Source organism: Balaenoptera borealis (genome assembly GCF_965194805.1).
Source record: "Balaenoptera borealis genome assembly, chromosome: 8".
Lineage (NCBI taxonomy): Eukaryota > Metazoa > Chordata > Mammalia > Artiodactyla > Balaenopteridae > Balaenoptera > Balaenoptera borealis.
Genome location: NC_138865.1, coordinates 103022903 through 103035906, shown reverse-complemented (window position 1 = coordinate 103035906; position 13004 = coordinate 103022903). Strand labels below are relative to the sequence as shown.

General features: G+C 46.1%; 1 protein-coding gene across 7 annotated transcripts in view; it reads right to left on the bottom strand.

Annotated features, from left to right (window-relative positions):
• Positions 1–6319: 6319 nt before the first annotated feature.
• The window catches only part of COL27A1 (collagen type XXVII alpha 1 chain), a 186264-nt gene continuing 179579 nt past the window's right edge, over positions 6320–13004 (bottom strand). For all 7 annotated transcript variants that reach the window (XM_082403735.1, XM_082403736.1, XM_082403737.1 and 4 more), the window contains 2 exons: positions 9127–9345; positions 6320–8306 (listed from right to left, as the gene is read on the bottom strand). In XM_082403735.1, the coding sequence (XP_082259861.1) occupies positions 8160–8306; positions 9127–9345 (366 nt within the window). In that variant the 3' untranslated portion in view covers positions 6320–8159. The remainder of the gene's footprint in view (positions 8307–9126; positions 9346–13004) is intronic.

Sequence of the window (13004 nt, the reverse complement as noted above, 5' to 3'; positions counted from 1 at the left end):
CACATTTTTTTTTTTTTCAGGGCACCAAATTAGTATAATTAAAGTAGAAACAGGAAATTATATATGATAAAATAGAGTACAAATATTATTATCCTCCTTCCTCCAGTTGAGGAAACTGAGGCACAGAGAGGTTAAATTACATGTTCAAACTTAAAGAGTTAGGAAGGGGCAGAGCTGGGATGCCAGCCGAGGCCATGTTTCACCCAGGCCTGCGAGTATCCCCTCAGCCATACGGTCACCTAGGGCACATTTTTTTTTTTTTTTTTTTTGCCACCACCAAAAAGGATTTTTATTGAAGAGGTTTTTTTTTTTTTTTTTTTTTTTTTACAAGAGATAAATAGACTGACACCAAGCATTGTACATGGATGACCACAACAAAAGCAACAATGATTGCAATTACCAAACATGAAACACACTCATACTATGTCATAATATTGACATTCAGTCCAGTAATCCTCCACTGTAACAGCTCCTTTACTTTGCAGTGAAAATTGATTTGTATATTCTTTGCCTCTGAGTCCTTGTGGGATTTTTTTTTTTTTTTTTTAAATTCAGACAGAAAGTCACAAAAATTATACTCATCCTCATCAGTTCACTGAGTCCCATGTAATTCATTTTTTTTTTCATCTTGATCTTTTGTTAGCACTTTTATGAGTTCATCAGTTTTTCATTAGAGTTCTGAAAATGCTTATTCATTCAGTTCAGCAGTACAGTCAGTTACCAGAAACCTGTACTTGTCAGAGTCTTTTCCATGAATTTCTTGAAGATGAAACCCTTTTATAGGAACATATTTGCAAAATCATCAGAGTACACCCAGAACTGTCTGTAAATGACAAAAGACTTAAAAATGACCACGGTTAAAGATTTGATGAAAATTCAGTTCACATTTAGACGAACTAAATATCAGATGAAACAAACTTGCTTCTAAGGGTCCTCCTATTTTAATAACCATCACCATCTGTTTAATGACAAGCTGGGGTGGTAAGGAAGGAAAGACAGCTTCCTGCATTATATAAATACTTCAGTGATTGCAGGTTACATCCTACTTCTAAAGACATCAAAATGCAAAACTATGTCTATATTAGATTCAGGAAAATAGGATATTTTCCCCTTTAGATACTTGAGAAAACCAGTGGCCCAGAAGGGTAAGGTAACAGGGTGAAAAGGTGAGGTTTCTATAATCAGGGAAATGCACCATTTTGAAATGATTCACTTTCTGAGAAAACCACTTTATAACTTTATACAGATTTCTGGCCATTTTCTACAAGGCCAGGGCTGAGCGCTGTGTCTGACAACTAATTCATGGTCTTATCTACGTGAGCAACCACAAAAATACATGGGCAGAGCAAACAGTCCAAATTAGGAACTTTGCGTCTGGGCTGAGGAAATACCGAAAAATATTTGCTCAAATTAAAATCCTGTTTTGTGATCTTGAGCAACTTGTGTAACCTCTTTGGACTTTAGTTCCCCCATCGGAAGAGCCAGGGCGATAAAACTTGCCCCCGAGGGTTGTGCATGAGATGAACACGGATTACACTCAACACGGCTCCTGGTTCATGGAAAGTGTGCAAGAAATTGCAGCCACTATTATTTTGAAAGGTGCTATTAAGGGTTGAACCATATGAAACTGTGGATTTTAAATTATTTATTTATTTATTTGTATTGAAGTTGATTTACAAGCTGTGCCCATCTCTGTTGTGCCGCAAAGTGACTCAGTTATACACGTACAGACATTATTTTTTTATATTCTTTTCCATATTGGTTTATCACAGGATATTGACTATAGTTCCCTGTGCTATATATTAGGACCTTGTTGTTTATCCATTCTAAATGTAATAGTTTGCATCTACTCACCCCAAACTCCCAGTCCATATCTCTCCCTCCCTCCGACCCCTTGGCAACCAGAAGTCTGTTCTTTATGCCTATGAGTCTGTGAAACTGTGGATTTTATAGGTCAGAAAGCAGTTGAATATCATTCAATTTCACCCAGTTCATCCAACGATTATGGAACAATGGCCTGGTCTGTGGTTGGCAAGCAGGGAAGGGTATGTCACTCCCATTTTCCTGGGAGAAAAACTGAGGCCCAGAGAGAGAGAAAGACCCACTCAAGGCCATGTCACAGTCAGGAAGCTGAGACCAGAATCCACCTGCCAGCCTCTCCCCTTCTTGCCCGTCCCTCTCTCGCTTTCCCAGCACCAGGCTGCTGGTCATCATGAGATGTGACTGTCCCTGGCTGGGGCTCGATTCACTGTGGACAGAGCGAACACAGGCCTGGGGTTTCCCCTGGAAGTCCACCATGGCTGTTTCTGGGCACCGGGTTGTGCAACGGGAGATTGGGAACTGTGGGGCTGCCAGCTGGGAAAGAGCTACCTTCTGTCCCTGACAAATTCCTACTTACCCTTGCTGGGAATGAGCTGGCCCAGCTTCAGTGGCTTCCCCAGCCAGGTCACAGAGGCCTCCTGGAATGGAGACTGGACTGAGACGGCTGAGCGTCACGGTTCTAACACAGCCCCTCTTCTCCTTCCCCTCTGGCCCTTCTTCCTGACTCTCTCACCTTCCATGTCTTCAAAGCTGCTGACTCTCCAGGGCTCCGAATGGTGCACAGACCTCTTTCCTGTCCTCCCAGCTCAGCCAGCTGCCCCTGGACGGCTCCACTCCAGTGCCCCATCACAGCACAAACTTAACCTGGCCAATGCAAGCCCTGCTCCTCTGTGCAAACCTGTGGCTTGTCCTATTCCCAGCCCAGTACTCCAGGCTTCCCCTGAGCCTGTGGCACCGCTTTGAACTACTTACTGCTCCCCAGATACGTGGCACTACCTTTACTTCCAGGCCTTGGCAGGTGCTCTTCCCCATCTGGCTAACCTCTATTCATTCTCTCTCAGCCTTGGCTTCTGATGGTTAATTTTATGTGGACTTAACTGAGCCATGGGGTACCCAGATATGTGGCGCAACATTCTGGGTGTGTCTGTGAGGGTGTTCTGGATGAGATTAACATTTGAATGGGTAGATTGAGCAAAGCAGATTGCCCTCCCGCATGTGGGTGAGCCGCATCTAATCTACTGAGGGCCTGAATAGAATCAAAAGGCCAAGTAAGAGAGAATTCCTCTGGCCTGACTGCTTGAGATGGGTATCAGTCTTTTCCTGCCTTTGGACATGAACTGAAACATTGGTCCTTCCTGGGTCCTGAGCCTGCCAGCCTTTGGATTAGAACTACACCATCCACTCTCCTGGGTCTGGAGCTGGCCAGCTCACCCTACAAATCTTGGAACTCATCAGCCATCATAATCATGTGAGCCAACTCCTTATAATAAATCTCTTACACACACACACACACACACACACACACACAGGCATGCACACACACATGCTCACATACACACACATCGTATTGGTTCTGTTTCTCTGGGACCTTGATTACAGTGTCACCTCCTGACTATCCTCCCCGAGCTGAGACTGGGCTCTGTGGTTCCCCCCTTTTTGCTTCCCTAACCCCACACTTGGCCTCCTGCTCCCTGCTTTCCTAACCCTTAACCACACAAGGTCCAGCCTCTCCAGCTGCCTCTGCCAGACTCAGAGCCCCTCAGACAAGCTCTCAGAGCCATCATAACTCCAGTGCCCACACATGGCTTGACAAAAGGAAGGTGCTGCTGATAAACACGTGTCAAGGAAATAAAAATGGGAGTTCCTGCGGGGACTCCTTCCACAAGATCGAGTGCCTTCGACATGCTATGCTCTGCGTCTACAGCAGAGAACAAGCTCCATCTCCTTCCCTCACAGAGCTTCCTGTGGGGCAAACAGACATTAAAGTGATTGACCTTTCCCCTCTGCAAAACGGGAAGCATGATGGAACAGCTGGGCAAACTCTTTGGCGGTGGTGATATCCGGCAGACCTCAGGAGATGATTCAGGAAACCGGCCATGCTGCCTCAATTCCATTTTTGATTAACTGTCAGTCAAAGAAATGAAAAGACCGTTCTCATCTCATTGCCAAGTTGTTGTTGTTTTTTTTTCTTCAGCGTCGGAAAGTCATTTTCCAGATTAAGGAAATAGTGCAGGGTCACGATTCTCGGTACTTGAGCTTGTACTAGAATCTTCAGGGAGGCTTGTTAAAACGCAGATTGCAGGGCCCCTCGGGGTTTGTGATTCAGTCGGTTTGGGAAGGGATGGAAAATTTTGTGCTGGTCACCAGCCCCTGGTGCTGTAATCCCAGGGTGCCACACTGAGAACCACTGGCCTAATGCACATAACACTGCCGTCAGCAGTCTTGGGGTTGAATCACAGCTTTGCCTTGGCCTCACCAGGTGACCTCGGGGACTTCCATGGACTTCAGTTGCTACCTTTGTCAAACAGGAGGGTGGACTTGGAGGCATGGGAATCTCCAAGCTCTTCCAGACCATGAATCCTGGGCTCCATGGATGGAAGTTTGGAGCCCCCGCAGGGCAGCGGCTCCCAGGGCTCACTGTCTGGGGTAGGTGTCAGGGTGGGGAGGGTAGAGAAGACCCAGCTGCCTGTGGACTGATGACCTAGAAACTTACAACTAGGTTTTTTAAAAAAAATTAATTATTTTTTGGCCGCTTTGGGTCTTCGTTGCTGCACGCAGGCTTTCTCTAGTTGCGGCGAGCGGGGGCTACTCTTCGTTGCGGTGAGCGGGCTTCTCATTGCGGTGGCTTGCTTCTCTTGTTGTGGAGCACGGGCTCTAGGCACCCGGGCTTCAGTAGTTGTGGGGCGTGGGCTCAGTAGTTGTGGGGCACGGGCTTAGTTGCTCCGCAGCATGTGGGATCTTCCCGGATCAGCGCTCAAACCCGTGTCCCCTGCACTGGCAGGCGGATTCTTAACCACTGCGCCACCAGGGAGGCCCGACAACACGTTTTTAAAACGTGGCTCAACTGCTCGTGATTTGTTCTTTCTCTTAGATGAGAAGGGCGGAAAAGTTCTGATTTCTCCAATGTCCCAGGGGGAGGAGGAACAAGCTAAGGAAGAAAGTACTCTGAACCAAGAGTCAGGAGATATGGGTTTCAGGTCCAGCAGGTATTAAGTATGTCCCAAATATTGAATGGGACATACTTATGCTAAAAACGTATTTATTGTTTATCCGAAATTCAAATTTATCTGGGCGTCTTGTATATTTATTCACTAACTCTGGTTAACTCTGTCTCCCAGATTCTCACCCACTTCTTCCAAAGCAGGTATTGTTGGGGCCTCTTTCAAGAATCTCACAGGTAAGAATTGTTCCTATTGAAGCACTATCCTTAATCACCAAAAGATGGAAACAACCCACATGTCATCAATGGAAGAATGAATAAACAAGATCTGGTTTATCCATACAATGAAATACTATTCAGTCATAAAAAAGAATGCAGTACAGATCCACGCTGCAAGGCTGAACCTTGAAAACATTATGCTAAATGAAAGCAGTCATTCACAAAAGGTCATATACTGTATGATTCCATTTATATGAAATATCCATAGCAGGCAAAGCCATCGACAGAAAGCAGATTAGTGGTTTTCCAGGGGTATGAGCAGGCGGAAATAGGGAGTGATGGCTTCATGGGTATGGAGTTTCCTTTTGAAATGATGAAAATGTTCTAGAAGTAGACAGTGGTGATGGTTGCCCAACATCGTGAAGGTACTAAATGTCATTAACGGTCAGTTTTATGTTATGTGTATTTTACCATGTTAAAAAAAAAAAAAAGCCTCTCATGTTAACCTCAGTATACCTCCTCCCTGTGTGTTATCGGTTGAATTGTGTCCCCCCAAAAGATATGCTTCCCCGTTACCTGTGAAGGCAGCCTTATTTGGAAATAGGGTCTCTGCAGATGTAATCAAGTTAAGATGAGGTCATTAGGGTGGGCCCTCATCCAATATGACTGGTGTCCTTAAAAATAGATGGGATTAGAGACGCACAGGGAGAGCGTCATGTGACTACAGTGGCCGAGACTGAGGTGCTGCCCTGCTAGCCAGGGACCGCCTGGGGCCTCAGGACAGAGTAAGGAACCTCTCCTAGAGGCATCGGAGGGATCGTGGCCCTGCCAACACTTGGATTTCTAGTCTCCAGCACACTTCCAGCCTCCAGAACTGGGAGAGAAGGCCCTTCTGATATTTTAAGCCACCAGGTTTGTGGACAGCGGCCAATGGGACCCTACGGGACCCACCCCCTCACTTTTAGGGCCCCCCCCCAACAAGGCGCTGTATCTCTCCCTCCCCCCTCCTTTGGGGGGAGCAGCATAAACAGGGCATCCTCTAAGCCTCTTCCCCTGACCCCCTCAGCCCTGCCAGAAACTTCCCTCCGGCCTTTTCAAAGAAGCACACGGCCACAGATGTGTCATTCCATTGCCTCAGTTTTAAATATTTATTTAAAATCCAGAAGGGAAAAGGAGAAACGGAACCCACTTGGGTTTTAACACATTGACACATGGACAGAGACATGAACAAGGACAGCAGAGAAACCCAAGAGCAAGACAGACGCCAGGACAGAGGCCAGGTGGAGACCGAGCGCTGAGATGAGGCCCGAGCTGCTACAAAAACACGCTTCCAGGGAGCGTGGAGGCGGGCGGGGTGGGGGAGGGAGACAGGAAGTGGGGGGGAGGGGAGGGTGGGCCAGAGTGAGGTATTAAATAATGAAAATCGAATCCAATCCCCAAAGAGACACTTTAGAAAAAAAAAAGACACAAATAGACTTTCACATAAAACTTCCCCTTCTACAAAAATAATTCCATAGTTAAAATGACCTCCAAATCCAGCCTGGATGCTGACTGGTTCGCTGAGGCAGGACAATTCAGATGACCCTGAAGAGCCCGGCCACGCTGAGCTCGGAGATTCCCGTAATAAGCCCTTCTCCTCAGCCCACATTTATACTTGGAGCTGATGGCGCTGGGTTTCTACAGAACTGAATGACAATGAAAAAGCAAGAGTGATGACTGCATCTTGGAAGGACAAGCTCCAGGAAGGGAGGACCTTAGGGGATGGTCTGTGGCTTCATCATGAGATGGGTCCATATTTACATGCCACCTCCAAGGCCAGCCCTGACCCAGTGCCGTTCTCCTAACTGGTTTCTTCAAAGTCAAAGCTGCAAGGTCAGGACTCTCCAGTCTAGATCATACCCTCCAAGACAAGCCTAACTTCCCTCCAGGACCAAGAAAGGCCAAACTAAAATCCTTCATCCTCAGGCCTCCCCCTGCCTTAAGAGGACAAACGTTTCAAAGTCCATAAGTTAAAAGGTAAATCTTTTCTACTTCTGTTTCTGGTTGTTTTTTGTTTTTGTTTTTTTGCTTTGCTTTTTGTTTTTTTTTCCTTTTACCTTCTTCCCCCTACTCCTTAACAGATTATGCAATGAGCACAAGGGTGATGCTAAGAAAATTTTAAAAATTCCCCAAACTTTGTCATTTGGAGGAGAGAGAAAAACGTGGATGATACCCCACATCCAAATGTTTCTTCAAAGTCTGTGGCAAAACTGGTAGCACCTTCAGAATCTTAAATAGGGTTTTTTTTTTTCCTTAAAAAAATCACATACACTACGAGACAATTGTGAGCACCAGCGATTTCACAGTGGGAGGTAGCAGACGTGGGCACCCCCAGCCCCGAGGATCTCACCTCTCCCTCTCGGCATCCGTCACTTCCCACCCCCTGGCTGCTCTCTCTCACCTTCTCACCTCTTTCCCAGGTGAAAAAAAAATAGTAACGCACCTTCTTTGTGTTTGTTTAAATAAAATATATATACTTCTTTCTTTCCTTTTCTCCTTTTTTCATGTCTCCTCTCTAATATTGCACATCAAAGCTCCCTGGCAGGGACCAGCTGACGAGATGCCCCCTTCCCTCAAGCTGGCTGGAACGTGGGGCTCTTTGGGAAGGAAGCTGGGCAGGGAAGGGGGTGGCCGCAGAGCTGGGAGACAGGCCGCGGGGCTCAGGCAGGTTGCAGGCCCAGCTTGCTCTGGCTGGCTCTTTGGTTGGTCTTTGGGGCTGAGCTGGGATCAGTTGTTCCCAAGGATACCCCATGCCCTGCTACCCCGCAGCCTCTTCTACTGGGCAGACAACAGCTGGGGTCTGCTCAAGGATCCTTGGGCAGGTGAGCTGCCTCTCCTAGGGGCCCACCTGCCCCTAGGTACCCTCCCTTTGCCTCCTCCTCCTCTTCCCTCCCCCTCGAGGCCGAGAGGAGCCAGGAGGTCAGAGGAAGCACGCAGGTCCAACTTCGAGGCGGTACTGCTTCCCTGATGAGGCGGGAGGGAGGTTGTCCACGCTGACAATGGGCAGCTGCTGGGGGTCCTGGGTCCGGAAGGTGAAGAGTGTCTGATGCCAGCGGCCATCCTGGACCTGCGGGTAGAGGGAAAAGGGGACGTGTACCTCCATCACAGTCCTCATCATATATCAAGTGCATTTCCCCCTCATCTTTCTTCACCATTTTTAATGTCCACGTGGCATTTCACTGTTTCAGTGACCTGTATTTGTCCATTTAGATTGCTTCTGCTATTTTGATTCTTAAAAGAAAAGCAGTCATGAGTATCACTGTAGCTAAACTTTTGTGCGCATTCTTAATTATTTCCCTAGAACAAATTCTACAAGTAAGATTTGCGGGATCAAAGGATAGGTACATTTGTAAGGCTTTGGATATATATTGGAAATATACATGTAGCTGCTGTTCTGAAAGCCTCTACCAATTTAGTTTTGATTTTTCCAAATAGCTTTGTGTGAGAGTGTTGGTTTCCCCTCATCCTCAGGAACACTGTGCATTACTGGTTTTGTCTAATTTCGTGAAACTGGTTTTTTGGACGACTTTCTGTCTCCCTCTTTGCCTACAACCCACCCCGTTTTAGGCCTCTGAAGACAACCAGAATGTGAAGAGAAGAAATTAGCCTGGCAGGGCAGGGGCAGAGAGAAGAGTAGAGATATATCCTTCTATAAGCATTCTTGTAAATAAGCAGAGCATCTACCAGCTGGTAGAATTTTTACCAGCCCAGACCTTCCCTCAGAAGTTTCCCAGGAAGAAAAGTGAAAAAAAGCAATTTTATAAAACTCAAAGATAAACATTATATGTATCATACTAATATACTATAGTATAAAATTGTTACTATATAAGAACACGTTTTTCTACCTGTCTATGCATGAGGGGCCTGTAAGGGGCCCCAAGACTTACCTTGCAGCCATCCATTGACACTTCCGGCCTGAACTGACCCCCGGCTTCAAAGATCTGCCCGTTCCAGGCCCGGAAGCGCACAGCCTGCTTAGCTGGGGTCTGCCTGGTGCCCTCCTGCCACACGGTCATGTTAAGGCAGTGGATGGTGATTTGCTGTGTCACCTCAGAGCTTAGTAGGTGCAGAAAATTCATCTGGACCCGGCTAATGGCAAACTCCACCTGTGGAGGAGACACAGCAGTGAGGCAGGGTCGGGCTGGGCTGCCCACAGCTCTCAGAATTCCTTACCTTCCTCTGGAAGGTCCAGGGATAAGCCCTTTCCTGGTGAGCAATTCCCAGCCATGCTCCCAGAGCTGTACTCACTCGAAAGACAGAAAAACTGAGGTCTGTGTGAGCCAGTGCCACAGCCAAGGAGTAACAAGGAAGGGAAAGAACTGAGGTCTGCCTGATTCCAGCCAGAAATGCGAGGGTCCTAATGCACCGTATGGGAGGGGTCTCTGGAGCTGAGCTGGGATACCGAGGCTCAGAGAGGAAGAGGATCTTGCCCAAGAGTGAGAGACTCTTAGAGGGCAGAGGAAATGCGAAGTGCCTTCCCCACGTTTCTAAGCCCCAAGCTGCAGGCGGGGTAGGGTGAGGCAGCTGGAAAAGGCAGACCTGACCACGAACAACAGGACATGGTTTCGGGCTTAAGTGCTTGTACAGTAAGTCCTGACAGTTGGGTTTTCTCTTTTTTTGTGGTGCAAGTGCCTGACAAGCTTTGATTGCTGAGGCATCCACTTTAAAGACGCATCCACTTCAAAGACAGACTATCTCAAATAAATACCTTGCCAGCCACAGGACTAGAAAAAGGGCCAGGCCACCTCCACGCACTGAGGCTCCTTTGTTTTAGAGCTCTGGATTGATTTCAATAACTGACCATTTGGGCTACTTGTTTTTTCTCTCCCCATGCTTTAAATTCTGGCCCTTATATGTTAAATTCACCACTAAAGACTGAGCCTGCAAAACCCTAACACCCCCCCCACCCCAATAAAAGCAGAACCCCAGGCCCACGCACTCTCTCTCTCTCTCTCTCTCTCCCCATGACCTTGCAGTGTGGCCCCAGGTGAGCTGTGCAATTTCCAGGTCCTGTAAATAATAAAACTTTATTTTTGCAAAGTTTCCTGATGGTTATTGCTGAAAGGCATCTTGCAATAGTAGTAAGAACTGCAAGGGCTGGTCCAGCCACAACACTGGTTATTGATAGGCTGAGACCAGCACACAACGATTGGTGTAGTTGGCAGGACTGCATGACCGCCCTTGCAACCAATGGATGGGATGCCCTTTACCTGCAACTTGCTTACTAACCACCTAACTCAGGTGGGTATCACCATCTGGGGAAGGAGCACTGCTTGCTGGGGGTCTGCCTCACTGCTAAGTGCTTTTGCATATTGCTCTGGTATCCAATCCAAAAAGTCACGGCTGCCAGGATAATCCAATGATCTCCCCAGAGCAGTGTGATCAAGGCCATAGGCTCTAACTAGCCACTGAGACCACTAATTATAAAGGCCTTAATTGACTATTAATGTGCGTAAGGGTCCTCCATGCGTCAAGGGAAGAGTTAAGGAAAGTGAACTGGATCACAAGGCTATGTCACTGCCCAAGGAAAGGCTCTCGGCTGAAGGCACGAGGGAAATATTCCTGTAGGTGAGGAGGATAGGAGACCTCCACCTATGACCGCTGAGTTGGTGGTTGTGCCTGGGCTACGTCATAATCCAGAAGAGTGAAATAGCCTTGCAACTGGAAACCAGTGGACCTCCAGAAGGAAAACACAACAGAGATCTATGGTTTCTGTGTCAAAACTTCACTCATTACTGTCATTCTTCATCCCTGACCCAATGGGATATTATGGGTCCCATCCCTGGTGTGATGTTACTAAAAAAATTAATGGGCAGTGACCACCTAGAGGGGTGGGATAGGGAGGGTGAGAGGGTGACGCAAGAGGGAGGAGATATGGGGATATATGTATATGTATAGCTGATTCACTTTGTTATAAAGCAGAAACTAACACAGCATTATAAAGCAATTATACTCCGATAAAGATGTTAAAAAAAAATTATTGGGCAAATATAAATGGCCTAAAAATCTGATGCCAGCACCTCCTAAGAACCCTGAGGAGGTGCACCAGCTCCTTGATAAATGCAAAACCCCATGGAAGCATCCTGGGGGTATACCAACATGCCAAGGCTCTGGTATGACACTAGAGACCTAAGGGCTTTCCCCAAAGACCCCGTGCATATCATGATAGTGGAAGCAGACCTCAGTCCCAGAGAGGTCTCTTGGAACACCCTGGGAAGGAAAGCAGCGAGCTATGAAGACGGTTCACAGTGATGCCATCCAAAATTTTCCAGTAACAACACGTCAGTTTAAGATAACAGGAGAAAATCAGGAAGTAGAAACTGAGATAAAAAACTATGCCTTAACTGAAATTCAAATTTTTCTTAAATATTTTATGTAGCAGGAAGGAGAGAGGGGAACTAATTGGCTATTTTGGGATTTTTGTTTGTTTGTTTGTTACAGGCTCTCAATTGTTACTCAAGGCTGCCAAAATTCAACAACTGGCCAATACCTCTAAAGACCCTAAAATCCATAATTTTCTTAAAGATCCATCCGGGCTATATGCTTGTTTCCTCAGCCCCCTCGGCTTTCCCCTCGGCAGAACCAAGAAACACACTTTATAAGGCATCCCTGCTGCCAAGGGAAAAGTTGACGGGGTTATCCAGGCATCTAGGATGAGGAAGAGGGACCAGGGACGGCAAAGGCCCCTAGAGCCACTGATATTCTACCAGGGCCCTTACTCTTTTTGGGTGTTTATTCCTGGCATGGTTGCATCCTTCCATCACAGTGATCACTGCTAAGGCTCACAGTGAATGGAAAACATTAAGATGAGGCCCATCTCCTGCTGCGCAAAATTGGCATGGTCCAGTGGGTTTACCATTTCCATGGTCGTGGTGATCTAAATGACCCCTCTTCATTTTCAACTCTGAAGAGGCCCCATTTGACCCAAAGAATTATTATTATTATTATTATTATTTTGTTACCATGACTGCCAAGATGCTAGTCCTGCTGATGGGCAGAGAATTATTTTTACAGCACACTCCCCTAATTATAGGGTGGTGCTACAACATTTTATTGGAACTGCCAAAACCATACAAAAGGCACTAAAACTCCCAGAAGAAAATTTATATTTTTTTCTCTGTCCCTTGAAGATTAAATCTTTGAAATGGAAACACCCCAGGAGGTAACTAAAACTCTACCCACAATTGCCTGAGGCTGAACAAAAAAAATGGGGGAAGAGGCCTCTTAAAATACAAACTGCTATAAAAGCTCTCTTACTCAAAATCTAGTCCGCAGCCTCCTTAATATTACTTGTCAAGAACAAATACACATCTTAAAAGTCATCTCCACAAATACTAGTAAAAAACATTAGCCACTGGAGCAGGTAACTTTGTTCTGCCTGTCAGACACAATTTGGAGTCAAATGTTATTTATAAACGAGTAAGTTTTATATTGTTGTACCTGATTCATGGCTAAAATTTTGGAGTGGAAGCTATAGCATCTCAGTGTCTCTGTTTGTTTATGTAAGTCTCTGGATGTATATGTGATTTTTTTCTTTCTCTCTACCTCTGAATGGTATTGCCAAAATTAATTTGTAAAAGAGCTCTGTTTAACTGGCTTAAAAATAAGCACTTATAAATTAGGTACTCCTAGAACTCAGAAATATAGAAACTAATCCAAATGTTTTTCAAGTTCACATGATCTGGGATAATTTTTGGTAAATAAAAGCCAGTCTAAGTTTGTTTTAATTAAAATAGGTATGTCTTCATAGTTATCAGCATTAAAT